The 27869-nt window shown below is 36.9% G+C and overlaps 2 protein-coding genes across 4 annotated transcripts; one reads left to right on the forward strand and one right to left on the reverse strand.

Annotated features, from left to right (window-relative positions):
• The first annotated feature begins 73 nt into the window (after positions 1-73).
• Positions 74-25888, forward strand: LOC126054875 (choline-phosphate cytidylyltransferase B). Of its 3 annotated transcripts, none has more exons than XM_064034640.1 (8): positions 74-636; positions 15994-16216; positions 17564-17661; positions 21330-21492; positions 23114-23283; positions 24172-24398; positions 24635-24710; positions 25395-25888. In XM_064034640.1, exons 1-8 carry the CDS (start codon positions 496-498, stop codon positions 25449-25451), a joined length of 1155 nt encoding a protein of 384 aa, XP_063890710.1. In that variant the 5' UTR covers positions 74-495; the 3' UTR covers positions 25452-25888. The 3 variants fall into 3 exon arrangements, with proteins under 3 accessions (XP_063890710.1, XP_063890708.1, XP_063890709.1); XM_064034638.1 differs by having other exon boundaries at positions 75-636; positions 24635-24702; XM_064034639.1 differs by lacking the exon at positions 74-636 and adding an exon at positions 7723-8198 and having other exon boundaries at positions 24635-24702.
• LOC110370304 (protein canopy homolog 3) lies at positions 25672-27522 on the reverse strand. Its single transcript, XM_021326054.3, has one exon. The coding sequence runs from the start codon at positions 27467-27469 to the stop codon at positions 26825-26827; it is 645 nt and encodes a 214-aa protein (XP_021181729.3). The 5' UTR covers positions 27470-27522; the 3' UTR covers positions 25672-26824.
• Between the last annotated feature and the right edge of the window lie 347 nt (positions 27523-27869).

Below are 27869 nucleotides of genomic sequence, written 5' to 3' on the forward strand. Positions count from 1 at the left end.
TTCTCTCGAGTACTGGTTTCTTATTTGGTAACTCTGATATAGATGTCATTTGTCAGAGCAGTCAGTGTCAATTTCTAAATATCGTTTTGGCCTGTCAAAGTCCGAGTGTCGTAATAGAAAATTCTCTATTTACATGCCTGTAGTTGGGGAGTAAATGCTAATAATTATTTTTCTAAATTACTGTATTGCAGACTCAATAACCAACAGTACTTTGATGCCATTGTGTGTAATGATTTCTTGAAATCGAAACCGAGTAACAATTTTAATAAGTTTAGTTCTTGTTAGTCTGCGAGACGTAACCGTAAATCAAATAGGTGGCTTGCCGCTTGCACGTTGTCAGAGCTCTACGCTTGGACAGTCGTCGTAAACAGTTACTCAAGGAAGATCCATTACAATAACCTTCTTCTTAAAAAGTTGTCAAAAAGTGAACCCTATTGTTAAGTTGTCAAGTGTGAAAATAAGAGCAAATCATTAAAGCCGGCGGGCAATGTGATAATGTCCCGCAAGAGGACCCGGATCAGCAGCGAAGAAGAAATGAGTATCAAATTAACTGAAGTTGGATGTGGTGAGGGGCACAATGGCAGTGAGACCAGTATAGTCAGCGGCTCCAGTGAGGCGCCGACAGATGCTTTGCAGGTTAGTACCATACGGCATGCCATACTCTATGCACAGTTTTGTGGATTCATGCTTATTACAAAATTCCAAAGTCACAAAACAATGTACATACAATAACAAAACAAGTGGCATACTGCTTATGCAACAGGATTTAACATGGTGGGTTACACACCATTTGAGTTAAATTACCGTAAATTGCACTCCATGCCATATCATCACTGTGCATTGTATGAGAAAGGTGAGTAACTATATTACCCAAGTGATTTACTAATTTGTGCCATGTTCCTAAACAATATGGTTCAAATTGGTGTAGCGGGAGATGTTCTAAGCAACCTTCACACTGTATTTTTATGTATGTATGTATAAATCTTTATTGAGAGAGCTAGTGATGAATCATGTGCCTGCTGTAACTGTATGAGTAATAAGACCTGATATTCTCAAATCTAAACTTCTGGTAAATATTCATATTAATCAAACTATTTGTCATGTTCATCATCATAATTCGTTTTGTATAATACATAACATATGACACACATTTCTCAAGAATTATTAGGTCACATATGATAATCCCTGAAAACTGCATAACAAATGAAAGTGCAGTTCCTATACATATTTAATCGGTGGTTACAGTTAAGTGGATCAGCGTTTAGTTCATTGTTCCAGTAACCTTATGACATAATCAGTCAGTGGACACAGACTGAACCAGGTTGATGGTAATCCAATCAATTGTATAATCTTGTTCCACAGATCTGGAGCAGAGATGCACTAGAAACTAGTGTTCTGGAATATATTTTTGTAACAAATTAATGCAAAGACCCATATTAAGGCCTTATGTTTCAAGTAAAATGGGATATTTAAAGAATTATTTATAGTATTTGACTCAGAAATAAGTTTATCAAGCATCTGCTGCTATCAAAGACATAATAACATTATCATGTAAACCATTTATCTACTAATTTGATGTGTAATCACAGCTTAGAAATTACATTGATGTAATTTCAAGTATGACTAATTTGTTTAGGTTTTTTATATTACTTTTTACTGTATTGAACAATACTTACAACAATATCTTTATAAGAATAAGGAAATTAACAGCTAATTTAATAACAAAATGGTTTACCAAACTACACTAAATAATTTTGAAGTTTCAAACTTAACTACCTAAATAAAAAATACAAAATTCACCTTAAAGGTTGATAATGTAGGTACATTAAGGCTATTTTAGTTACATAGGTACAAGTCCAATGGGTACAATAAACAACTTCCTTAAAAAATCACGCTTGCTTTTATCGACACAATGTTCCAGGAAAACATTATAATTTGTATAATTGCACATAATCGCATTGCATGTCGTCAATGTGGTGCACTGTGCGAAATAATAAACATGTATATGGAGGACATACTGGTCACTTAGGGTGCGTCTACACGGTGCATGTAGCTGGAGCAAGATAACATGCGCAAGTGACAAGAGCACGCGGGTGGGTATTTTGGTTGTGGTACATGCGCGAGCCGCCTGTACCGCACGTTTTTAAAATGCCTACCCTGCGCATGTGCCTCAACATGCGCCAGATACTTGCACCGTGTAAATGCACCCTTACTAGCAGTGGTCAATACCTATGTTTTCATTATGCAGGCATATGAAAATGAAAGCTAAATGAATCAATAGTTTGGGCTCGGCGCCAAGTATGCGGCGTGGCGTGATTACTGACCGCGCTTCTCATATGGGAACCGTGCCTACGCGCGTAATACTAATACGACGAAGCATTACGAGCTTAATTAAATAATTAGGCAGGTACCAGTGGCGGATTTACCAATAGGCCAAGTAGGCCAGTGCCTAGAGCGGCAGATTTAGAGGGGCGGCAAATTCAGCAATTTTTTTACAGGTTTTTTTTATAATTGAGTATATATGAGTACACAATACATATATATAAACGATTAATTAACGCAAATTAATAAACTGTAATATATACTTAGGTACTTAGGTGATCATGAATTTTAAAATATTCTAATAGCGTTTCAATAAAAATTAAATAAAATATCCGCTCGCTTCGCTCGCGATTTTTTCATCATTCCTGGTTTGTTCTGCGCTTTTTGAGTCCTCAATCTAACAAAAAGTTAAAGCACCGAAGTAGCAAAAACAACTGACGCTCTACACTGACGATTTCTAAGCTGTTTATGAGGTGGAAGACTTTTGTGTCCCAAAACTCGAAAAATTTCGCGCTCGCTGCGGTCTCAGCTTTTTCACTTTACACTGGTTTTTTTTCAAACTTGTTTGAGTATTTTTGTGTTCCAAGACCCAAAAAATTTCGCGCTCGCTGCGCTCGCGCCTTTCACTTGACAGTGATTATTTCTGATTTCTTTAGGTGTTATTGCGTCCCAAACATCAAAAATTTCGCGCTCGCTACGCTCGCGCCTTCTACTCTTTGCGGTGCTTTTTTTCCACTCTTGTTTGGGTAGGTATTTTTGTGACCCAAAAAAATTCGCGCTCGCTTCGCTCGCGACTTTTTCACTTTACGGCGGTTTTTTTTTACTCGTTTTGGTACAAAATTATTGATTTTGGAACAGAAAAGCTTTTTTACATTTACATTTGTCGTTTTTTTTGGGGGGGTGCTCAATAGGTAGTCCGCCCCGGGTGCCACCCGATGCTACGCCGCCACTGAATCATAGCACCCGAACGAATGAACCGATTTCAATTTAGTTTTTTTTTTGTACTACAGGTGTTTTACGAGCGAGTGTTCTTAGACATGTTTGATGAAAATCGATTGAGCCGTTTAAAAGTTACAGAGGTTTTACGCTTCAAAGTCGCTGTCATATAAACTTGTTAACATTAAACTCTTCGGTACATAGAGGCTTGCAAAAATAATCTAGTAAGTAACTGACAGAAATATCATTAAGTTCACAATCATTAGGGGCGGCAAAAATTGAATGGCCTACTAGCGGCAAGTTTGTAAATCCGCCACTGGCAGGTACTTAACAACCATGCTTAAGTAGAAGGTTCCTTTATAGAATCTGGCTGCGTTTCCCTTGCGTTCATTCTTCTCACGTTCGTAACATAAGTTTTTTCGGGGTAGAGGTACTTGTATTTATTTACCTTTATAATATTCATTGATTATTTGTATATTACGTAGAAAAATATGAATACACACTTTTAGAATAAAAAATAATAAAAATAAAAAATGTCCAATGCCCATGGTTAATCACACCGCCCCCGCAATTTTCATAGAACACCAACACGTCCCTTATTCAAATTGGGTTTTGTTATTTTTATCTAAAAATCCCACGCTTTGGAGATTGCCAAATTCAGTACGGTGAACAAGTTCCGATCTATATTTTTCAACCTAGTTTTCGTTGCTCTGTGATTTTGCAAGCCATTTCTGTATGAAAAGGCAAGTTGGAAACGTAACGCTCACTCTCTAATGGAGTCTATTCTGTCGCTTTACATACAAATTACAATTACGTCAGGTGCATAACAATACTATATATCCGTTCACCTGTGCATGCTCTTACGAATTCCACAATCATGTGATAAGACCTGATAACAGCCTGTCAGGAAGTATCTGCTGCGTATCACGTATAAAAAACGTCGTTCTCGTACACTTACTACGCGCGAAGGTTAGTATCAGTAGCGGCAGAGAGGCAAATCAAATCATAATAAGAATTACGTAACACGCTTGACGAAATGGTTCCCGCTTTATCATCAGTTATCACGTTATGGCGGCGTGTCGTGAGGCATGCCATGAACTAATTGATGCAGCCTTGAATCGGTACATGCACACCAAACAGGCAGCATTCCATTAAACACACATTTTAACAGATTTAAGCGCCAAGTTTCACGCTAGTGTATTGCCGTATAACAAAGCAGCACTCGCATTGCTTGCTATTATCGATTAGGCCGTTTCTGGGAAATCCGAGGAGACCATTTCATGCGCCTCTATTAAAACTATCGTAGAATCTTCTGCAGCACATTCAAAATATCTTTGCCAAATCGAAAGCGCGATAGCTGAAAGTGATTCAACCACTATCGCATTTTACTGGCAACCATTTATCTTCGATCTTCTGCTTTCTCGTTGCACTATTGCAGTATTGTTCCCAATTCACGTGCAGTCCGAAGTATAGAAGTAGGAGTATTATTGGCTTCGAGCTGTAGCTATCGTAATGAAATCATGTCAGTGTTGGCAAGTCAGGCCGCAGCTGTAGTGTTGGAGACATTCGCTTGGCGCCCACCACTCGGTTAGTGGGCCGGTCGTTGCCTTCGCCGTGTCTAGTGAGGGCAACTATATTCTAAAAATAGATAACGGTTGATATATTTGTGAGATTATCTCGTGTAAATCTTTGTTCATTTGCAGTATTTTTAGAAATATTTTGAGACCGTAATAAAATTATTTTAACTCTGTTGATTATGCGCTGCAGTTGCTCACGTGAGCTTCTTGTTGTTTTTAAAAGGAAGAATACCAGCGTCTACAGCGTGTCGAACATTGTATCGAAACCTTTTTTGAATGGCCCAAAAGAGACGTAAATCCTTACCAAAATCTAAGCAAAACAGGACGGCATGGCAGCCTGAGTCTTTATCCTCACAAAGATGGTTAAGGCTCTGGTGATTGTATAGCCCGTTACAAGTAACGGTACACTTAACCCATTTGTGAACAATTTAACGAGGTTAGATATTTTTTTCGACTGTGTTGAGATTTTCCTTGATCGGTTCAAAGATATCAAGTATCAAAGCACTGCCTTCAATAATCTCCATTTACAACGAGGACCCATTACATCCTCATTACAAACACGCAGATAATCCCCAGTACAGTACCTACGTATTCGCTAAATGTGCGTTAATCTCACCTCACGTGTCACAATAACGATAAGTCTTATCAGCTGAAGTAAATACTACCAGTTTGATTTCAGTCGATTAAGCAAGCGTGACTAATTCCATTATGCTGGTGTTCGAACAGTATCTTTGATTGAGGGAAATGAAAGAAATAAATAACAATGACATTGAAACTTATTTTGTAACTGAAGCAAATAACTAACTAGAAAAGTGGCTTATGGTTTCTGCAGGTGTTTAATAGGTAATTCATCAACATCTATTATGTCTTGCAAGGTGACTTTGGAGGTGCTATTATTTTTTCAGCTTTTGTTTTCGTCCATATTGTGAAAACAATAAACAAATCGACAAACATGTTTACCAAGCGTACAAATGTACGAACTTGGCGGATGATTAGAAATAACGAAGTGTTGTACACCTGAAAATAAAATCCTAACAATTCAAAACATAATTTAGGAGACTTGCGTAAAATGGAGAGATTGCGCATATAAAGTGTAATGCCGAATGAACGAGCAAGACCAAAATTGCCAACATAATCTTAGTAATGTCAATCATCTCAGCGAAATAAAGGAATTTGAAAGGTCCATGCTCCAAGGTTGCTAACTTTTAAAACGGGTGAGGAGGCTACGTCAGAAATCTCAGGCTGAACGCACGCGCATGTGACGTGCTAGTTTGTACGAGAAATGTCAAGATTCGGGGCTACTCAAACAAGAAACGATAATAATAGGTGTTATGCGAATTGGCTAAGCGTGTTCCAGTATGAAATATTCTCAGTAGCCGGCTCTATTATCGCATTACTCCTGGTGTGTCAGTGTGACGGATCGTTAGCACCCAGACCGTTCTTATAATGCCAAAGAGCACTGAAAACATACCTGACCTACATTTAGCCAACATAAAAAAGAAACTGCATGTGACAAGAACACACAGTTTTCATTCATTCACCAGAGTTTATTATTGCCCTCGTAGACCCACAAAATAAGAATATATTTCGAATGCAATGTTCTAGAACTGCTGAAGTATGTAAATGATTGAGGAAGTGAATTGTCCATCCAAGTCACGTATGAAGTTATGACTCTTTCCCGATTAACCAATTACAAGGCTTGTTAAACAACTCTTACTTTTCCAATTTAATTAGCCAAATCGTTAATCTTTGTGAAGGATGAATTTATAAATAATGCGAGAATTTGGCTGGTCATCTGTTTGTCAAATGTTCAGAAGAATTTCGAAAGTGCAATATTTGTCTTTAAAGAATTGCATTGGTTTCATTAGTGGCGATCAGATATGGATAACACCGATTTACTGGATTGCTAAATACGATATGTAAATAGATAAACAAACCAAGAAGGCATGCCCAAATGTAGCGCAAGGACGCTGTCACACCGTGTCGGAGTATGGAACATGTATTGTACATATTTACATTTTGCATATTAAATTAGAGGTATATAAACGAAAAACTGTTAATAGTAGATATATCGTAAATATTTTATCACATAATGTGCAAAATCGCTATCGAACTCTAAAGAAACAGGTTCAAGTTCTAGACGCTTACCATTTGAGAATGTAGCACGAGCAAAGGATTCGAAGAAGAATTCCTACCTGTAACTTTTATCTATGTTCTTAACGATTACACACATTCCTCCGGTAATGATTAACATTCCAGAAACTATTGGAACTAGAGTACCATCGCGCATCAGCCACACACCAATTAACAAATTAAAATGTGTCATCACTGCGATTGTGAGGACTGGTGACACTGGTGTTGATATCATTTTATAATTTATGTACCAACTCGTTATCAACATCGTACGATGTGATAAAATGTATATTAAAACGTTAATTACATGTGATGCAAAGACATGAATTCTTCTGTACCTACTTTGGTTTTCAGCACCATTCTTTAGAAGCATGGTGGTTCACTTTGATGATAAAAGATGTGGGACCTTACAGAATAATAAAATCAGCTAGACCATAAAGTACCACTACGGCTAAGCTATATGTATGTGTTAATTTTGGTCTGAAAGGAAGTTGTTTGCACAGATGCAGGGTTCATAAAACAGTGAGCACTTAGCGCTGTGTCAGGAGTGCGACATTATGTCGGTCTGATTGCATTCTGCGGTTGTTTGCTTGGGGCGTCCGTGGGCGACGGCGCTCGTCTCGGCTTGAAAAGTCCCCTTCGGAGCGACTCGTGGAGCGTCGCGTGTCTGCCGAGCCTCCACGTCGGCGTCGCGCCACCCGGCATCGACCGCCCCCCGCGCCCCGCGCGCCACCCGCGCCCACCCGGCGCCCGCACCAGAAACATTCCTCACGCCGACTCCGTGCTTCACTATATCGTTTAGTCACTCGTATCGTTTCGTGGAGTTCGCGTGTTCCGTTGTTTACTTAAAATACCGGTCCTCAACTACATAGCCCGAAACGTACGTTAGCTGAAAAAAAATATACGTGAAACTTGTCAAGCTTCAATCAAATTTGAAGTTTATTATTTTGGAAAAAATATTCTGTTTTTTTCATTAATCCGATATTTTTTAATAAGAAAATAAAATTAAAAATAATAATGCAAGTTCCTAATTTATAGCTTTAATATTTTATATCGCGTACGGTAAAGTTTTTAGTTAAGTTCATAGACATTAAATAATTGATGATGTCAGCGTTGACGATAACCACGACACTCACAAACGGGCATGGCCATGTCAACGGTACCTTGGAGACCAGCCTCAATGGATACAGGAAAAATGGATTTGTCAAACCAGAAATAATGGACCGCACCGTGAGTACCTCTATTCCACATAGTTTCCTTCTTTGCCGGCGTAACACTGCTTTCTTTACTTACGAATAGTTACGAATCACTGGCAAACCAAGTTCAGTTTAGTTCAAACCTATTGTGCTCAACGTATCGATAACTATCAACCTGACTTATAAAAGTATTCTGTAACAAAAAGCTAAAAATTGTAGAACCTGCTCGAGGTTAGTCGAGACATAAAAAAGCAAAAACAAATTGTGAAAGATTAGTTGCAAGCTATAAGACTACATTGTTTGTTCAAGTATGAGTGAAAGTTAGTGCTACCCACTGCACCACAGAAGGTTGTCTGTTTGTCTACTCCATAGAAAGTTTCTACATACATTTTCGCACATGTATGAGGATAAGCGCAAAGCAAACTAGACGATGTTATAGCTGTGAACTCGTGTAAATAATGTAGAATTCTTAATGACTTACCGGGGGCATTGAATTTACGTAATTAATGTCCATTGTCACCTGTTCCACGGAGAATGCAAATGACTGTCTAATTAGCGTCTATTACTATCTGCCAGTTATAAAAAACATACCATTAATTACGACACAATACACTTTCTAAATCCTGGTTGTTTCAAAACGAGAGGTTTTAGCTGCGCTGTTGGTAGGCCAGGACCAAAAAGTACGCTTGTAGAGGCATGTAGAGGCTGAGCCGGGGATTTACTAAGACCCTCCTGTTTTGAGACTACAATAAGACCGTACTTTTATGAAATCGATAAAGATTTTAACAACTATTCGAAATAACCTGGTCAATAAAAGGTATCATTTGCTCTCGCTGTGGCGGTATATTGAGCTGACACTATAAGACACGTCATCGACACGAAAGAAGAAGAATTTGGAAAGAATCAGATGTCCTAATGCAAATTATTCAGAGTAATGAAGAGAATGGAGAACCATGACTGCTGGAGAAAACATAAGAAGAAGAATTAATATAGGTAAAGAACGAATTAAATAAAAGTGATCCCATAAGATCCATGGAACTAAAAGAAGAAGAACTGAAACCAAATAAACTGAATGTTGATTTGATGTAGTAAAATGTAGTCAGTAGTCGTCATGACACCATGATGACGCTTTAGTAAAGTGTTACAACCTTGTAACTGACTGATGATGGAGAACTGATACTATAATTATAGTTATTGAGCTGGCTATAAATACACCGCCATGCCATTACGTAGGTGTTTTGATCTTGAACGGTTACTGACTCCAGGCTTTAATGCGGAACACATTTGCACGGTTTAACACGAGAGACTCGTTTATGATTCTCAGCTTTGAATTTATGTAATACTGGCATTCGCGTAAAGACTTGCGTATGGCCTGTACAAAGTTTACACAAAGCTCCGTCATACACCACTATCCAAACAAACAGTTTCTACTGCAAATAACATTACTGGGATTAGTTATCTCTTCGCAGGTGAATGTTTTACTTGAAAGAAGTGAAGTTGAGGCACATTGTATACATGTAATTTGCAGTGGCGAGGCGTCCTTATAAGCCGATTCCCATCGGCTTCCCTTTCGAATTTCAAGAAAGAAGCATAGTTATGTTATAATATAGGTATAGGTATAATTAATATAATCATTTAAACCACACAATTTAAATATGTAGGTATAACAAAACGCCTACCACCGTAAAAAAAAAGTCTATAAATTACTTGAAACTTTTTGCTCCTACTAAACAAGCCGCGGCTTCCTCCTCCATACAAAACTACGCTTGCGTGACGTCATCCACGCCGCGCCGCGCGATGTTCGCGGCATAAGGGCGAGCGGTAAGCCGGCTCACGGAGCGGGTTCCAGCCAATCAAAACTCGCGAGTGAACGAGAAAGAACGCGTCAAGAGTAGAGTAGCTATATCTGTCTACGCGCGAGTGACAGCGCTTAGAGCGCCCAAATATGTAAACAAACAAATCAGACAAATTCACTCTCATTGTTCTTATTTTGTTTTAGATAATACCATTAACAATTTGTTCTTTGTATTACTTAATTGAATTTATTAGTGTGTGTATCATTTGGAAATAACATAGTTCGTGTGTGTACAATATTTTATGTTAGTTTAAGTGTTTTAGTTACATTATGTCAACATAGATGGCGTTGTGCATTTTTATGCAAATCCTGAATCGCGGTGTTAAGATTCTCCGCGATTTAATGACCCTAGTTGGGAATTAATAATTTTTCGTATTCACCGTGTATATGAATTTGATTAAGTAGTTGGAAGTATCATTACTCCCTACTAATCCCCGCGATCGCACTGTGACCTGGAACTCAGTACAAGTATAGTATGTGTAGTGAAAATAGAGAGACCTACGTTGAAATGACTTATTTTGATACGTAGACAGTTTGCATCAGGGTTCTTTTTTTTTAATGTACACACTTATAAAACTTAACTAGGATAGCATTTATCGCATTAGACTGTTTTCCACAGATTATTTACTTTAGGAAGGAACTTGTTTTTCAAGGTTAAGTTTTGAGAATAAAAACGTGTTATAAAACTCGGGCACGCCGCTCGAGTGAATTAACTACCAATATCACGTCAATATTAAAATTACTAACGTCCTGACGGATTTATGAAACATATACCTACGATAAATATCAATGGCTAACAGGCCGTTGTAAATTAAATACTTAAAATGTACCTATTGTTTCTAGTGCCAAGTTTTCTCAGATTCTAGTAGTTAATATACCTAACTAAAGATAATAAAGTTTTAAAGATATTAATAATCTGCTGAATTCCTCGAGAAAACATGTTCAAACTATCAGTCTCTCAGTCAGTGCTAAAAGGTGGACTGAGAAATTACCTCCATTACCTCTCCCCATCCCTGAGTACCCCCATTTTTTGCTGCGGCTTCCCTATTTCATTAAACCACCCTTCGCCACTGGTAATTTGCATTAACCGGTGTGACGTAAGCCGACGAAAACTCATTGAAATGAACAACAAAATCGCAAGTTAAGCAATTGGTATTTTCGAGAGCATTCGCCGTGAGCCTTGTTGGTACTGACATGCTAAGTTAGGCGCATGTATCAAATCGAATTACATTATGCGTTAAAATGTTTAGAACTGGTTGTAGCCCAAGGTTGCTGTTTCCCAAGTGTTGTGATTGGATAACGCATGCAGGCGATTTCTTCACGCTTTAAATAACCAGGTTCAAGTTCGATGTCATGGGACGTAGACGTATTTTTTTAGAAAGTCTTAGTGAAGTGTTATGAAGCTGTTGTCTCGACTCCTGTGCGAAGATGTGATAGTCAAACTAGATCGAACTAGAACTTATATAACCTGACGTACGTATATGCATTATGCAGTTGTAGCCATTGCCGTCACTATTCTTGTGAATCAAGTCATAAACTGTTCACGAACAAACGACGCGGAACACCTGTGTTTTCAGTTGTCGTTTAAGTCGAAGGTTAAGAAATCTTTTACGCATTATTGACGTCAATCTCAATTTTCCACCGACCACGGTATTTCCAGCGGAGTGTTTATCACAGAAAATGTCAAGTACAGTGACTGGTATAACTTCGAGCTGCTTTGAATTAGGCCAAAGCTACTTTCACTTCTTGGTCAAGTTTATATCCAGGACTTGCTATCAAGATCTTCTGAATAACTGTTATATTGAATATCTGGTACTATATTGGTCATTGTACTCATTATTCGGCAGTCTAAAAATATTTAAATGCTACTACTCCTGACCTCGTAGGAAAAATATGAATAGTTACTGTTGTTTGTCCAGGTTAACGAATTATACTTTACGTATTTGTTCATACTAATTCATATTCACTTCAGGAACTGAGAATTAATGGCCTGTGTAACAGAATTACTAACAGTAAATCTGGATTTACATTTATCTCAATGTGTGATGATCGTACGATTGTGTTGTATAGCCCGAGTTCTGAATGACTTTATCCTGTGACCATTTTTCATTTTACACATGTAAATGGTTGGATCTTTTCTGTATTTTCAAAACGGGTTTTAAAGCTGGCCTTCTCTGACAGAAATAGACTTGTGGTTAATTATTTCACGTTTTCGCACCCTCGTATCCGCATTGTGGATCCTTCGCGCCTTTTTGGTTGTGTTGCGCCATATTTCGCCTCCCAAAATGGAGGAGCCGGTTGGAACCCACGCCTGCATTCCTAACTGCGTTGAATTCAATCATCATTGCGTTTGTGGCGATAGTTAATCGTTACCTGAATGCCAAAATGTGTGAGTAACTTTGCTTTGTGTCTACGTTGAGTCTCTAAAAACGGTGCCTCAAAGGTCTAGAAAATTATACGCTGGGTAGCTTAGTAATCGATTTACTTTGTCCGCTTTGATAGGTTACAAAGACTCGTCGAAGCCTAAAACTGAAAATTTTGTGATGAAAAAGGTCTTTCAGTTTCAAGCAATCTTTGTAACATACTGTTTCAGTACAGTTTATTTTTATCTATTGTTTAGTAAATGATTTACACATAGAATGACCCTCGTTCTCGGGCTATCATTGGGTTATTAACTAGGCCTTGTTTTAATAGTTAAAATATCCGGTTGAGACGCAGGAATATTTCCAGTGTCCGACTTCTTAAATGTGTACATTGTTACAAAACTAGTGTACACAAATAACTCGATGACCTGCTGGTTTCTTTAATCAATAAAAAGCAATTTTATTTATTGGACGATTTTATTACTTAGTGAACTTTGTAACATCACGTGATGACGCAACAATATGATTTAAAGCTGTCGTTAGGAACATAACTAAACCAACACTATAAATAAATAATGTATCCCCAACGCTTTCCTTACACGTTCTCTGAAATATGAAACTGTTTAATAGTCTGCCATTGTTTCAGCGTCTAGAGTGTAGTATTGCTTTTACTTAAGAGCATTTACGTAATCGATCTCACGTTATCCACGTTTTTACGATAATTGAAAATTAAGTGCGGTATTGTATTGGCTAACCGTGAAATAATAACTTAAATGTATTTTTCCATAAAATTTTAAAGTGCTATGAAAGGGGTTTGTAGATATTCACGTGGGAATTATTAAAGATGTATAGAATATCGATTTAATTTCCGATACCTACACGAGGTCGATACCAAGTAGACAAGGTCAGCATTATTGCCTTAACGTAACATCAGCTTATTTGTGGAATAGATACATTTTATTATCATTATAATTATTTAAGTCTTTTATAGCTAAATCATGCTTCTAACGACACTAATTAACAGTGCACAATAACAACTTAACCATTAGTTGAAGTGATTCTGCTTTGTTATTAGAAAAAAATAAAATCTTAAACCTTTTCAAGTAGGCCTTTATGGCCTCGGAAAATTGACATTGCTCTTGTCTTTTTTTTTCAAAAGTTACGTTATTTCGGGAAAATTAACAAAGGCCCAAGTTAACCAACAACATTAACGCGAGTTTGGTTAAAGCAACTGTTTATGTATTTACAAATATAATAGCAATAATTGTCTTTAGAAAAACTGATGTTTATGTTTATGGTGACCTTAAGCCTAATTTTAACTTTTTCTAAGTTTACATGTTTGTGACATTGATTGCAAGGCTTTTCATACCACAGACACTGCCTTATCTCGCTCCAATATCTAATTAATTGATTGTTTTTCAAGCTGCCTTTACGTATTACGCTGATTCATGAGATTTGCGTGATCGATCTTCTGATTACGCTACAGATAATTGATGTTATTGTAAAAATGATAATATTTATAGACTGCAACATTCCCAGTGTAGTATGTTTTAAAATTGGAATTGTTGGGCTAGTTTCAAAAAGTTTTTACGTACAAAAATAGTCTAAAATGAGGAAGTAGAATAGAACAATTTACAAGTTTATAAACATGTGAATGTTTCGACTATAGTAGGAAAACATGTTACAAGGTTCACTTTCATTTTTGCCTTTCTTAGTCAATAGCACTTTAGCTCAGATTGTTTTTTCCAACATACTAAGCGATATTTGTAATCAATTGTGTTGGATAATTGTTAAGCTACAATTAAAACAAAATAAGAATACATAATTGTAACCACTAATAAATGTTGAATATTTCCTCTTGCGGCACTGTGATTTCCTGTTCCAGCGATAAATATTTTTAGCATAGGTTTTTACGCTAATACTGCAACATTTTATACATATGTATATCCCATGTGGCATGTTCTTTTACGAACTGAGGCTAGTTATCCCATGAAATTCAGCCTACGAAATGTGGCCTGTTTTCTTACGAAATTCGGTGTGGTCAGCCTACAAACTTTCGACAAAATTTCAAAATTATGAGAATCCTTAACGTAATGATTGTGAGAGTTAAGTAGTACTTATAAACTAAGAACGTATGTTCTATAATTTATGGAATTTGTTACGTGCGCAGATTAACAAAATACCGACATAATAGAATACCTATGATTATGCACTTATGACAGTATGCCGCGTAGATTACGTGCGATACTTTGTTGAATAGTTATGTGACCCAAATTTCGTGAAACGACGTGACTTCTGCGTCACGCGTGTCTTTACAAGTAAAAGTTACGATCACATGATTGTCTGCTCTTTTTGTAATTGTAATGTGAACTAGGAAATTAGTAATTCTAAATATTGAGATAAGTTATGCAACGAAATCATTTGAATATGACTACTCTTGCAGATAGACTTTCTACTATTGTCTTACATTCCCACCCTTTTGAAATCGTTACAGCTTCCATAATAGTTTTCAAATTGATAGGTACTGAAAACGTCAAAGAGTTCGCTTACAGTTTTATGTAATGTTTTAGTTTCATGGTATTGAATTTATATGTATGAGGGTGTTGTTAACTTACGTGTGAAAGCCATCCGTATTGATCCTTTATAACCTCACGCACCGTTTGTAGAAAGCTTTGGCCAAAACATTGTCGGTTACTTAGGGATAGTAAAATATTTGTTGAATATTGTTCCTTGTTTAAAATGTCGTAAAAATATAAAAAGTCTTATTTTTTGGAATTACAGTATTGGTCAATTGGAATGCTTAGTTTATGGGATTATATTCAGTAGATATTGGTAAAAAATATCTATTGATTGAAAATTAATACAGTCATGCAAAAAAAAACTTTTGGAATGTCGTTTGAACCATTTACATCTCAATTCTCACTCTTTTTTGCAAAAAATAATTATAAACAAAATGACATTGTTGTAATCAGTGTATAAGTGATATCCGCTGATAGTAACACTAGCGGACATGCTCACGCGCCTTTAGATAATTAGCCATGAATCGCGAGCTAATCTACGCCGGGCACTCGCTACGTCACATCACGCCACTTCACTATCGGTCGCCACTGACACCCAGCGCCGTTTGAACCTTGACGTCTCAACAATACTACATAATCTGCTAATTATCATTTACCCGCACTTAATTAATTACTTCATGTGAAATATTAACTTCTAAAGAAAATAAATCTGTTTCTAAATATCTATTTTTTAAATCGAAATTAGCTCCATTGTATTTCTATATTCCTTAAATTGAATAGGTAGGCGTATAACTGTTATTATTGGTAATAATTTTAATTTAAATGACCTTATATCATTTTATCTTAAGTGTACCTAGGTTGCTTTGAGCATTCAAACATGCACTCAGTATTGAATACAATTGGCTAATATGAATGCAGCTCGCATTAATATTGTTCAGCGAATCTCGTAATTTGCATTCTTTGTATTGTACTCTATATGGGCGATGTTCCTACTACCAACAACTTTGTTAATAAAGAGCGTTCACCCCATAGGATTTGATCTAAACGAATGTATATTTTTAGCTTCTATAATGATTTGTATTTTTGTTACAGTCACTAAGGCATGCAGCACCATACAGTACAGACCCAGAAGCGATAGCGGAACGGGAACGATGTCACTACGGACGCATCCCCCGCGCGGCCGCCGCCGCCGGCACAGCACACCGCAAGGTGCGCGTCTACTCAGACGGCATCTACGACATGTTCCACCAAGGCCACGCCAGGCAACTGCAGCAAGCAAAGACAGTCTTCCCAAACGTCTACCTAATCGTTGGTGGTGAGTGCAACCTTATCTTTATTGCTCTATGTACTTGATTGCATCAACATGGCCTGATGGCCACGCCTGACTCATTGAGTCCGTGCATCGTACGACTTTGGTGCGTAACGCCAGTTTACTTATATCTCCCTCGTAATAGGATGTTGTTCTAAAAGATTGTCTACTCCAATTTTAACTCACAATTTCATTATGATATCGATGTTTAAAGAACCACCCGTGACTAAACGTGCTTGGGGAATTTTCGTGACCAGTATGAACAACGATGTATCAGCATATAAACATATACAATACATATTGTCACGCCATCACACCACAGGCTACAATAACGACGTAAAAAATAATTGTGTTGTTACCGTAACTACCTGACCGCGTTCCGATTAAACATTAATGGCCAGCTTTGTGTTCTTAGTACGTTTCAGTACAAATAGTTCGTCCTTGGACTTGTATTCTTGAAATTAAATAGCCATTAGCTGAGCACCTGAATACAATAGATTGATTATCACAATGGGAGCATTCACCTCATTCCTAAATTCAATGTCGCTTGGAGCAAAACAATCGCATCACCTACATTTTAGGATATCAGTTATACGACACGCATGGACGCATGTTACTTCAGGAAGTATTGAAATGTTTGAACAATGCCACGTAATGTTATTGTAATTATTACGTAATCTAACTTGAAATCGCGACCGGCAATCTTATTTTTGACGTAAACCACAAGGCGCGAATCTGGCATATTGCCGGCTCCACAATCTGCATCAAGATAAGAATAAAATTACTCCATTGGTAGATTTGTCGAACGATACATAAATGACCAACCGATTACGCACGTGTAAAGCGTAAACAATGCGATGCTGATAATAAACAAATAAAATCCTTAGCATTTCGCGATACTGTTGTAGGTATGAGTACAAGAATAGACATATTCAACATGTGTGACAGATTAGTGTAATCAATTCTACGCCTCATTAAGAACGAGCTAATGGCATGCGTAATATTTAGGTAATTGAACTGTCATTCGCAACCTTAACCTTGTTATATTTTTAATTGGGTCTGTTCTTGGAATCACACATTATTATGGGCATAAAGTTCAGCAATCATCAAGTATCACACGATTCATACCGTGATTATTTTTTATCTGTCGAAGCTGAGTCAGTCACCGGGCCATGCAATGTCGCTTGTGTTACAGACCTACAAACAAATGAATTAAACATGGACATCACATGATCCGCGTAAATTATTGACGTGGTCCTTTTATATTTATAAACTGATATTGGGTTTATTATAAGCAACTATAGTAAGCATGAAACCCTGATGAGTAATATAAGTTTATTTGTTCTGTTCCAGTTTGCAGTGACAGTCTAACACACAGTCGTAAGGGCCGCACAGTCATGACGGAGGACGAGAGATATGAGGCTGTCAGACATTGCAGATACGTCGATGAGGTAATGCCAACTTCTGACTCACTGTATATGGTATCCCTTTGTAGCTTTACAACCGCTTGCTATAATAGGAGCCTCCTATTCTAACTGATTGACAGGCCATTAAAGAACACCCATTGAATAATAAGTATCGTTTGAATCTCATGTATGTGAGAGTTCCACCGACAGAACTGCTTAGGGCTATATTATAACGTCACAGTTAACTAGAAACCGGTACCAAAAATGATGGTGACATTGTCCCATATACCTTGCAACTCATACAGCCGATAACCGAACTACGATGGCACTACGCCCGGAACTTCTATAAAAGGGTAGCCTGCTCCTGTAACGCCTACCTATGACTAGACTACTACATAATGGCTTAAGACACGTTGCCATAAAATATAAAAAAACGGATAAAAAGCCACAAATATTTACGAGTAAATCAGGAGTATTGAACTCCCGCACGTTTCACAATATGCAGTCTCCTCGGTTCACGTGTCCGCTGATGGCGCTTAGCCTTTGAGTCAATTCAACGAAGTGATGTCATTGATCATCATTGCTCTCAATCATATCTGTGACCTCTACGTCCTCAGCCCCTGTTCTCAGAACCCGATGTTTTCATTTGTTTATACTTTGCGTTGAAATTTTAGAACTGTCATCTAAACACAACAATGTTTTAGAGTTCAATTTTGCTTGGCCATGCACTCACTATATTATGAGTTAGATATAATTAATCTTTACCACGTTTCTGCTAACGGTTAATATTTTATACGGTTCATTTAAAACGTATGTCATAGTTGACCCCCAAGTCACATTTATATACGCCATCATATGAGGCCAGGTCAAATTTTTGTCATTGTGCATCTGAACGTTGAAAAGATAAAAAAATATGCGGAAAATTGAAGCTTAAAATTTTTTTGTTACGTCGAGAACAATTCTATTGTCGTATGCGGCTGTCTATTATTATCTTGCACGTGATAATTGGGGAAGACGCTTCTTAGGTTTTATTCGTATAATGAGATTCATGATGTTCATGACTCGTAGCGTAGTTCAACTAATTGAGTTTTTATCAAGTTCATTTTTGCCAGTAATTTGTTTTAATCCGATTTTCTTCTAATTATGTAGAGGTAATTGTATAAATTAGTTATTTAAATATCTTTGCCATGCCGTGCCAAATTGAAAATGACAAGATTACAGACCAGTTTATACTTCAAAGATGATTAAATAGATTCTGTCTGTAAATGACCTAGGAACAAGGAATATTAAAAATGTACATTTGCATATACGTCATACAGGTTTCAGTAAGTAACAGAAAACCTGTTATTTTTTCTTCCGAGTTTATTCTTGAAGGAGAAAAAAAGTTAAAGATTTATTAAGATAATGTACGCTTCGATCACGTTTAATTAAGAACATTTGACCCACAGCAAGGGTACACGGACGTCATTTGAGAGATTGCCTCTCAATGTGACTGGGAATTAACCAAAACTACATATTTTCTTCCATTCGTTTTGTTAATATAGAACAAATTAATAAATGCTATTTTTAAATAGAAAAATAATTTATTATGTTAATTTAGACAAAATATTGCTGCATCTAAACTTTTTTTGAATAATTAGACCTGATTAAAATTTTAATAAAACAGTGAGAAATATACGTAGATTCACATCCGACTATATTATTTCATAACTAGTTGAATTTTTTGTTGCATTCGAAGGTAACCAATTCTTTTTATAATACGTTTTCATTGTCAAAGCTAATTTAAACGACATTGAATTGAGAAACAACTGAAGTTTAGTAACGCTAGAAAACGAACTGAAATTCTATGGCATTACAGTAATAGTTACCGTTATGTAACACATTTCGACAGTCATATTACTGTATGATGAAAGGGTACTCTATAGAAATGACAGTCTGTGCTATTTCTAACTTATTTACACAACTGTAGTTTTTGCGGCGGGCGCCATCCTTGCGCTTTATTGCCAGAGCAAAAAATGCTCACAAAAACGGTTGGGGTTTTTGCGGTCTGTCAGCTATAACCAAAACATGGAAGCGAATATCTGCTAATAGAACTGTTTGCGTCATTAAGAAGTTTATTGGTGTGTTAAACCATGAGTAAGCGTTAATTTCAGACAGTCGTTTCAGTTCCACAGGAGTCGAATGACTTCCGTAAATGCTAATTGGGTGCTCTTTGACACCCGACGCTTTATGACTATGAAAACCTTCAACACTAGTTTTTTTTTTAATTTCATAAACGTTATTTTACTTATGTTTTTGTACGTAACCACAATATTTTTTTTAAGTTAGGTACCTAATTGAGAAAACTACAGTATTATCACTATACATTGTTATCTACAATGATGTAAATGACATTTGGTACCAACATTGTTACACGTTCAAACTGCTAAACTGATAAATTGACTCAAATTAGGTACCATGGGATACATTGACGCTTGTTTAAAGTTGTAGGATACCCAGAGTACCTGCATGAAAGGACAATGGGCACAAATATATGGGACCTGGTATACCCCACCAATAGGAATGTCATATATATCATTGGATAGGTCTTTTTATGTAGAACAATATTTACTATGATAGCTTTGTTGAAATGTTTGTCCGTTCTGAGATATAGATCAAAAACTGTGCAAAAGTTAGAACTAAGTAATCTATTGATAACTCAAGTCTTTAAAGGAAAATCTAAGTACTACTAAGTGTAAGTCTTGTAAGTGCTACCTGCTGTGCCCGTTAGGGTCCATAATTGTTACTATTATGTATCATTTCAACCTTTTATTGTATCAACTGGATTTTGGGCGTAGTGAAAAACCGCACCAATAACAAAGTCATAGATATCGTTAGATAGGTCTTTTTAACTGGAACAACATTTACTATGGCAGCTTTGTTCTATTGTTTGTCCGTTCTGAGATATAGATCAAAAACTGTGCAAAAGTTAGAACAAAGTAATCTATTCATAACTCAAGTTTTTAAAAGAAAATCTAAGTACTACTAAGTGTAATAGAACAAAGCTGTCATAGTAAATATTGTTCCAATTAAAAAGACCTGTCCAACGATATATATATGACTTTGCTATTGGTGCGGTTTCTCACTACGCCCAGTATCCAGTTGGTACAGTAAAAAGTTGAAATGTTAAATAACAATAACAGTTATGGGCCCTAACGGGCACAACAGGTAGTACTTACAAGACTAACACTTAGTAGTACTTAGATTTTCTTTTAAAAACTTGAGTTATGAATAGATTACTTGGTTCTAACTTTTGCACAGTTTTTGATCTATATCTCAGAACGGACAAACATTTCAGCAAAGCTGTCATAGTAAATGTTTTTCTACATAAAAAGGCCTATCCAATGATATATATGACATTGCTATTGGTGGGGTATACCAATCTGCCCATTGTCCTTTGTCATTGACGTATTTATATCCCAATAAGTACCCCTTGATATGCAAAATGGAGACTCTTATTGTCATGGCACCCTGGGCAAGCGTCCAAAGAGCCTAGTCTTTACTAAGCACTTTGGACCTCTGCCCAGGGCTCTAAAAAACAGTCCTTGGACCTCTGCCCAGGGGTCTACAAAACAGTCCCTGACTCCAAACTTTGTTCTCTTACCTTACTTTATTCCTTTTATAACTTCAGTTGTTTCCAAAAATTAATTTGTTTATTGTTTGTTCGTTTGCAGGTGGTAATGGACGCGCCGTGGGAGTACGACGAGGAGTTCCTGGAGAAGCACAAGATCGACTTCGTGGCGCACGACGACATCCCCTACACGACCGAGGACTGCGAGGACACGTACGCGCTCATCAAGGCCAAAGACATGTTCGTGGCCACACAGAGGACAGAAGGTATAAAACATTTTGACATTTCACTGTTTTATTATATAATGTTCTAAAATCTTTCCTGAGGTTCAAAACAATGTGTTCACGTCATGAGATAATTCTTCTGTTTCGAATTTTGCGCCTTAATCCTTCGCGCGAGCCTAGCAGTGTTTTGTTTTTTAGGTTTTGACTGTTGGGTCTAAACTGTATGCCTGTTGGCTTGCGAAGCCTGGTCCTGGCTGTGTGTGAAGTTAGATTAAACATCAAAGTTTTTCTTAGGACTCCTAAATTAATTCTCTTAGGTAGTGAGTGAAAATCACACCCAGCTAGCTTTTCTTAAAGAACTTAGTATGTATCAAAACAAAGTATAAACATTATGTAAATACGATAAACATCGGGGAAATACATGTATAAAAGCAACAGGATAGTTGCGACTAAAAAAGCTTTGACGTAATACTTGAGGATAATGTATGTGTAACAATAAACCCGGTCTAAATAGATATTCACTTTAGGTATGGAATAACATACCTACTGTTTTTTTGTTAGTATCTATTTTTTTAATTAAATTTGATATGAAATACGATAGCAATCTGCATATCCTTTAACACCTGTGAGTTGTGACGCAAATTGCATTTTGTTGAGACCGGTTTAAATTATAATAAGACACAGCATTAGATAATGTTTCTCATTTTACCTGAGTATTTTGGAGTTGTTTTAGTATTTTCCACAGTAGGTGCCTACAAATCGCCACTGAATATTAAAGGACAATGGGCGATTCCGGTCCAAATGTCCACCACGAACGAGACCTATATGGCTAGATAGCCCGTTAAATATAGAACATTTTTTGTTATGAAAGTAAAAAAAAATATAATGCCAGAAAAAAGTTATAGCAAAATCAAATAAAACATTTTATAGATTTCTTCTATTTCATTTTTTCAATTACTTTTCGTGATGTTCGATTTTCGTACTTTCTGTAACTTCTGACAAAATAGAATTGTTCATTATTATAGAGAAGACCCCACCAGTTACTTCGAACTTTCTGAGATCCAGGAACCGCTGAGTATATTCAGGCACTTCTAGCGCCTCAATTGGTTAGTGATTCGTACATCCATCGGGCAAAAAAATATGGGCTGTTTATATGCAAATGTGTCTTACTCATCTTAGTTTTAGATAAAGTGCGGAAATGGAAGTGGACACATACATTTTTGGCTATAACTTTTTTTTGGCATTGTTTTTTTTTTAACTTTCTTAGTAAAAGTTACTCTAAATTAAGTGGAGTATTTAATTATTTAGGTCTCGTTCGTGGTGGATATTTGGACCAAACTTCATACATTCTTGCCCAATCTCCTTTATCACACTTTTAAATAAGCGCATAGGCAATAAATGAATCAATCATTCACACTAACGCTTGATAAGTTATTGAGACATTGACCTCCCGAGGGAACGCCTTTTTACAACCGGAGAAAAAATTATATCCGTACTCAGCCAGATCTCAGTACCTACAAAGTTAACGTATCAAGAAATTATAAACTCGCATTCCAAATCATATTACTTATTATTTTAACCACTGTCATGATTCATGACACACAACAAATAGAATATGACTTGTTTCCCAGACAATATCTTACTGGCTCCCCTTTTATTCCAGGCGTCTCCACATCGGACATAGTGGCGCGGATAGTCCGCGACTACGACATCTACGTGCGACGCAACCTCGCGCGCGGATACTCCGCGAAGGAGCTCAATGTCGGCTTCCTCAACGAGAAGAAGTTCCGACTGCAAAACAAAATGGATGACCTTAAAGAGAAGGGGAAGAAGGTGAGAATTGTGAACTATATTTTATTGGTAATGAACTATGGAATGGGAAAACAATACTGTACTATCCTTGGCTAAGGATTCAATGTTCTTTTATCGTTATTAATGTGCTACTGCTGGGTACACACCCATTAGCGAGATGGCATGAATAATACGTGATCAGGGCATAGACCATTTTAAGACAAGTTACAAACTGATTAAGATTCATTCACCATCTTTTTCCCCCATTCTTAAACATCTCTATCTCTCAACAAGGTATCTCACCTCACTATGCCAAGTTTGTTATTTTAGCAACAATTTTTTCTCCCCTTTAACAAATACCGGATTCTGATATATCCCGAGTTAGGTAACAACAGTGACATATAAATAGCGATTACAAGTTCGAGACATTTAACCTTCTATTATCGTATAAAAAACTCCACGTCGGCAGCGTTTTCTGTAAACATAGATAGAGTGGTTCTGACCTTGCTTGCCAACAAACGCGACCTGTTGCCGATTCAACGAACTTTTTTTGTAAATATAGTAATATGAATAAATGTTAGAAAGTTCATGAACTTTATCAAGGTTCTGTGGCTAATTTTGGTGTTAAAGCTGTTGTAGTTCTTTCACTGTAAATGGATATTGATATAATTATAGTGTTACTGGCCTTGCAATAGAAATGTCGTTTAGTAGAAGGAATGGTCTGATGATGAATGAGTAATGTTCATAAAGAAACCGTGACACACCCAGTTCTAAGCTTAACAATTGTTTTTAAATTTCTCTATTTGTAGCCCTAAAAGGGCATGAAACAACAAATTATATCATACCAATATGCCATCGGAAGCCTAGGCATAGTTGGGAAAGGCTAGGTAGATGATGACACAATACAATAACCCGACTCCCCCCTTTCAGGTAATGACAAACATAGGCGAGAAGCGAGTGGACATCCTAACGAAATGGGAAGAGAAGTCTCGAGAGCTGATCGACGCGTTCTTACTACTGTTCGGGCCCGACGGACGCCTGTCCAACATCTGGAACGAGTCCAAGGGGCGCCTCATGCAGGCGCTCAGCCAGCCGCCCTCGCCACGAGGCTCGCCGCCACCCAGCGAGAATGGAGACTCACATTCACCTGTACACAGGTAAAAATTGCAGTATCATCAAATCTTTGAACGATTGGCCAGTCATTTGTCAAAAATTTCATATCCACCAGTTCAGCCGGTTAAACTCGTGCACATTTAGTTATTTTATGAAATCCTTTAGCGTTATATAAAATTATTCACTAAAATTTGGATATAAATAGTATAAATCAATTTTCTTGTCCTATTAAATTGTTTTTTTTTACATAATTCTAATATCAACATTTTCGGTTTCGTAGCAGGAGTTCAGTATCCCCGCCCCCGCCTAAGTCCCGGCGCTACGAGACGCTGTACGAGCCGCAAGCAGGTAACTGGGTAATTATTGCACCGCTTGTATTAGATACTGTCACCTCACAGTACATAGTATACCGACAGGACCTACAGAAATGCTCAGATATTAATATAATATCTACTTTCTGAACAGCATTAATTGCAATTTAACATTTATTTTCCTTTAAAAATTCTCGATTCACAAAATCGACAATGTCTCGATTAGTTAATCGTTACACGATCAATCAATCAGAGCATCTCTGTGGGCAACTTTGTTGGTGTTAGGCTGTTCAGTTCACACCTTTTTTTCATTTGCGAGCTTCTATTTGAGTGTGTAGTTTAGATTGACACTATTTTAGTAAAAACATAGTATGCACTTGTTATGTATAATGTAGATGCTTGAAAATTATACTCGTAACGAGTTAACAAATCTAACGCGATTACGACTATTTATTTACTAGACAATTTGTTGAGTTGAATTGTTGCATGGATTTAATATTTGTGTGCTCTTATTTGTAATTTGATTAGTTTGTGTGTTTTCCTACACATAAATAAAGCGAAGAAATATTATTAACGCGATCAATTGAAACATTCAAAAAATAAAGTTTTAGAAATCAACAACATATTATTTTATACAGACGGCTGCAATTAATTAAAACTTAAACAATTTTATGATGACAAAAGCTAGGTTCACGAAGGCAAGCAACTTATGTGTGTATTTTTCGACAGATGCATCGGGCTCTGAACGTACTGACGACTCGGAAGCGGCCGCACAGCGCCAGCTGACGGACGACGGCTCAGACGACAGCGACGACGAGTACCAGGACACCAGCCCCTACCTCTAGGCTCCCGGCGCCGCCACTAGCACAACGAGGTTACAACGCGGCGCACGTGCGTCCGGCCCAAACGTGTCCACACATTAATTATAGCATAAATTACGACGTTTAAATTTTGTATGCGCGTTGAGTACAAGAGCGAATGTATTTGATATTATGTGATTCGTATAAAAAAAAAACCTAAATCTATAGCTATTTATTTGTCTTGTTAAGTAAATTTAGTTCCCTTCTCGCCCCAATACGATTGCAGGATGGCTGCATGTTGTTAGCACCTTAAATACCATTGTGTAAGATAACTGGTGCAAAATATAGAGTTGAGATATTAATTTTATTTATATATTTAGGTGACACTTTTTGACAGTCGATTAAAAAGGTGCTTATTAATGATTCTTTTGTTTTATTTTTCGTGCAACATAATAACACCCTGCCATTATGAATAACTTCGATATTTCTTGAAATGAGAGTAAGTATATGATAAAGTGCAAAGCTAACTAAATTCAAAACAATATGGATATCCGTCATTATCATTATCGGGGCTGCAGATCCCGGTTCCGACAGTGGGCGTGTATCCCACCGAAAAAACAGATTACACAGTCACACATAGTGCTGAGCAAGCAAGGCACCGCTCCAACCCAGCGATTGACTTGCTGTTTGAATTTGATCCTTACATCTTATATTATAATAATGAAATAAAATGGCAATAATATCTTAACACTTTTCATTTGTCAGGGAGCTGCACCCTGCATTGGATTTAACATTAGGTCTACTAAGATTTTAAATGATAAACAACTAGGAATTTATTTAAAAGAATAAAATGTTGTTTCCTAATATTTTAAACTTTTATTCGTGTTTCCTTTATTACAGATCATATAAAAAATGATTTTTTATTTTGAATCTGCTTTGTTTATTATTATAAGTTAAAAATAAAAACAGTACAAAATTATCATTATTACATGTAAAGATTGAAACTTGGGTTTACAAAATTGTGGTCATAATGTCTATGTTATACAAGTAAGGTTGATTCAAACTTTCCAAAGCATTCAAAGTTGATTCCTGTCAACCAATGACATAGCTCCACCCACACAATGCAATACAGTACAATAATATGCAACTATTACAAGTATTGAGTAAAAACTATGGCATTCAGTTTGAGGTGACCTAAAAATTGTTTCACTTATTTCACTTATCCACTAATTAAGAGAACTTACTAAAACTAGATATGATAATACAAATGCCTCCATGTTATCACATAGTTCATCAACACAGACTGCTAAATAAATATAAATTGTTCTTGTACTTTATTTCCTAAAAGAATGCTTAATCTCATAGTTCCGTCTTGCTTCTCTCCCCCTTAGCAGTGGTCAACTTTTCATTCAAGCATGAGTCATCAGTTCCCTGGAGGGCATGTCGTGTACACAAGTGCTTGGTCAGATCAACCTCTCCTTGATGATTCCAATACCAATCTTCAACTGCTCCTTCATTCTCCTCCAAAAGACTTTCACACTGTGTTTTCATGTGTGTTATCTCAGCGGAAGGCTTATCCCACAACTCAAATGGAATTCCTAGGTCCACTTTCACTCCTTTGTCGACCAACCCGTGTAAAGTCTTGAATGTTTGACTCATACCTTTAGCGAATCTGGTACTATCCTGACGCTCTTTGTGAATGTTATATTCCAAAATCTTGTCACAAACTCCCTCCAATGATTCAATCAGTCTTAGTTCCGATTTCTGGTATTTAGTCTTCTTCTTAGGTTGCACGTCGTCAAGGGAGTATCCAATTTCAATGACATCGTGTACTTTGCCGGTCTCTTCGAGCCTTCCTTGCAGTTCGGTAGCTAAAATTTTGCATACCTCACACCGGTTCGCATATTTAACTCCAACGTCTTCTTCTGATTTCACCTCCGTATCATCACGACATAAGGTTTGAGTCGTGACGAATAAATACACACACAATATTCTGAAAAACATTATTGTAAATCGCGAATCGGAAAAAACTCCAACGATAATAAAACCAACTCCTGAATCCTGCGGCAAATTGACAGCTGACGTTTACAGCTGTGCTATAGACGAAACACTTTATTTTTATATTCTAAGTACTTGTTTTTTCGGACCCTAAAAAACTTTTGTTTTAGTTGCGTGTCGACATTAAAGTGCAAATACAACACTTGAAAAGGTTGTTAGTAATCTATTCATGCCCTTTGAACACGTTTTAATAAGTGAACTAGAATTTTTCGAAAAAATGGTTACACAATAATATATCTTAATCAAAATGAATTTCCTCCATGGAAACGCACAGAAGCTTGCCTGAATCTATAGAATTAGGTGAATGAAGTAGAAGTGGTGTATCAGATTGATAAACAAAAATCTA

The sequence above is a fragment of the Helicoverpa armigera genome, chromosome 5 (genome assembly GCF_030705265.1).
Source record: "Helicoverpa armigera isolate CAAS_96S chromosome 5, ASM3070526v1, whole genome shotgun sequence".
Taxonomy (NCBI): Eukaryota; Metazoa; Arthropoda; class Insecta; order Lepidoptera; family Noctuidae; genus Helicoverpa; species Helicoverpa armigera.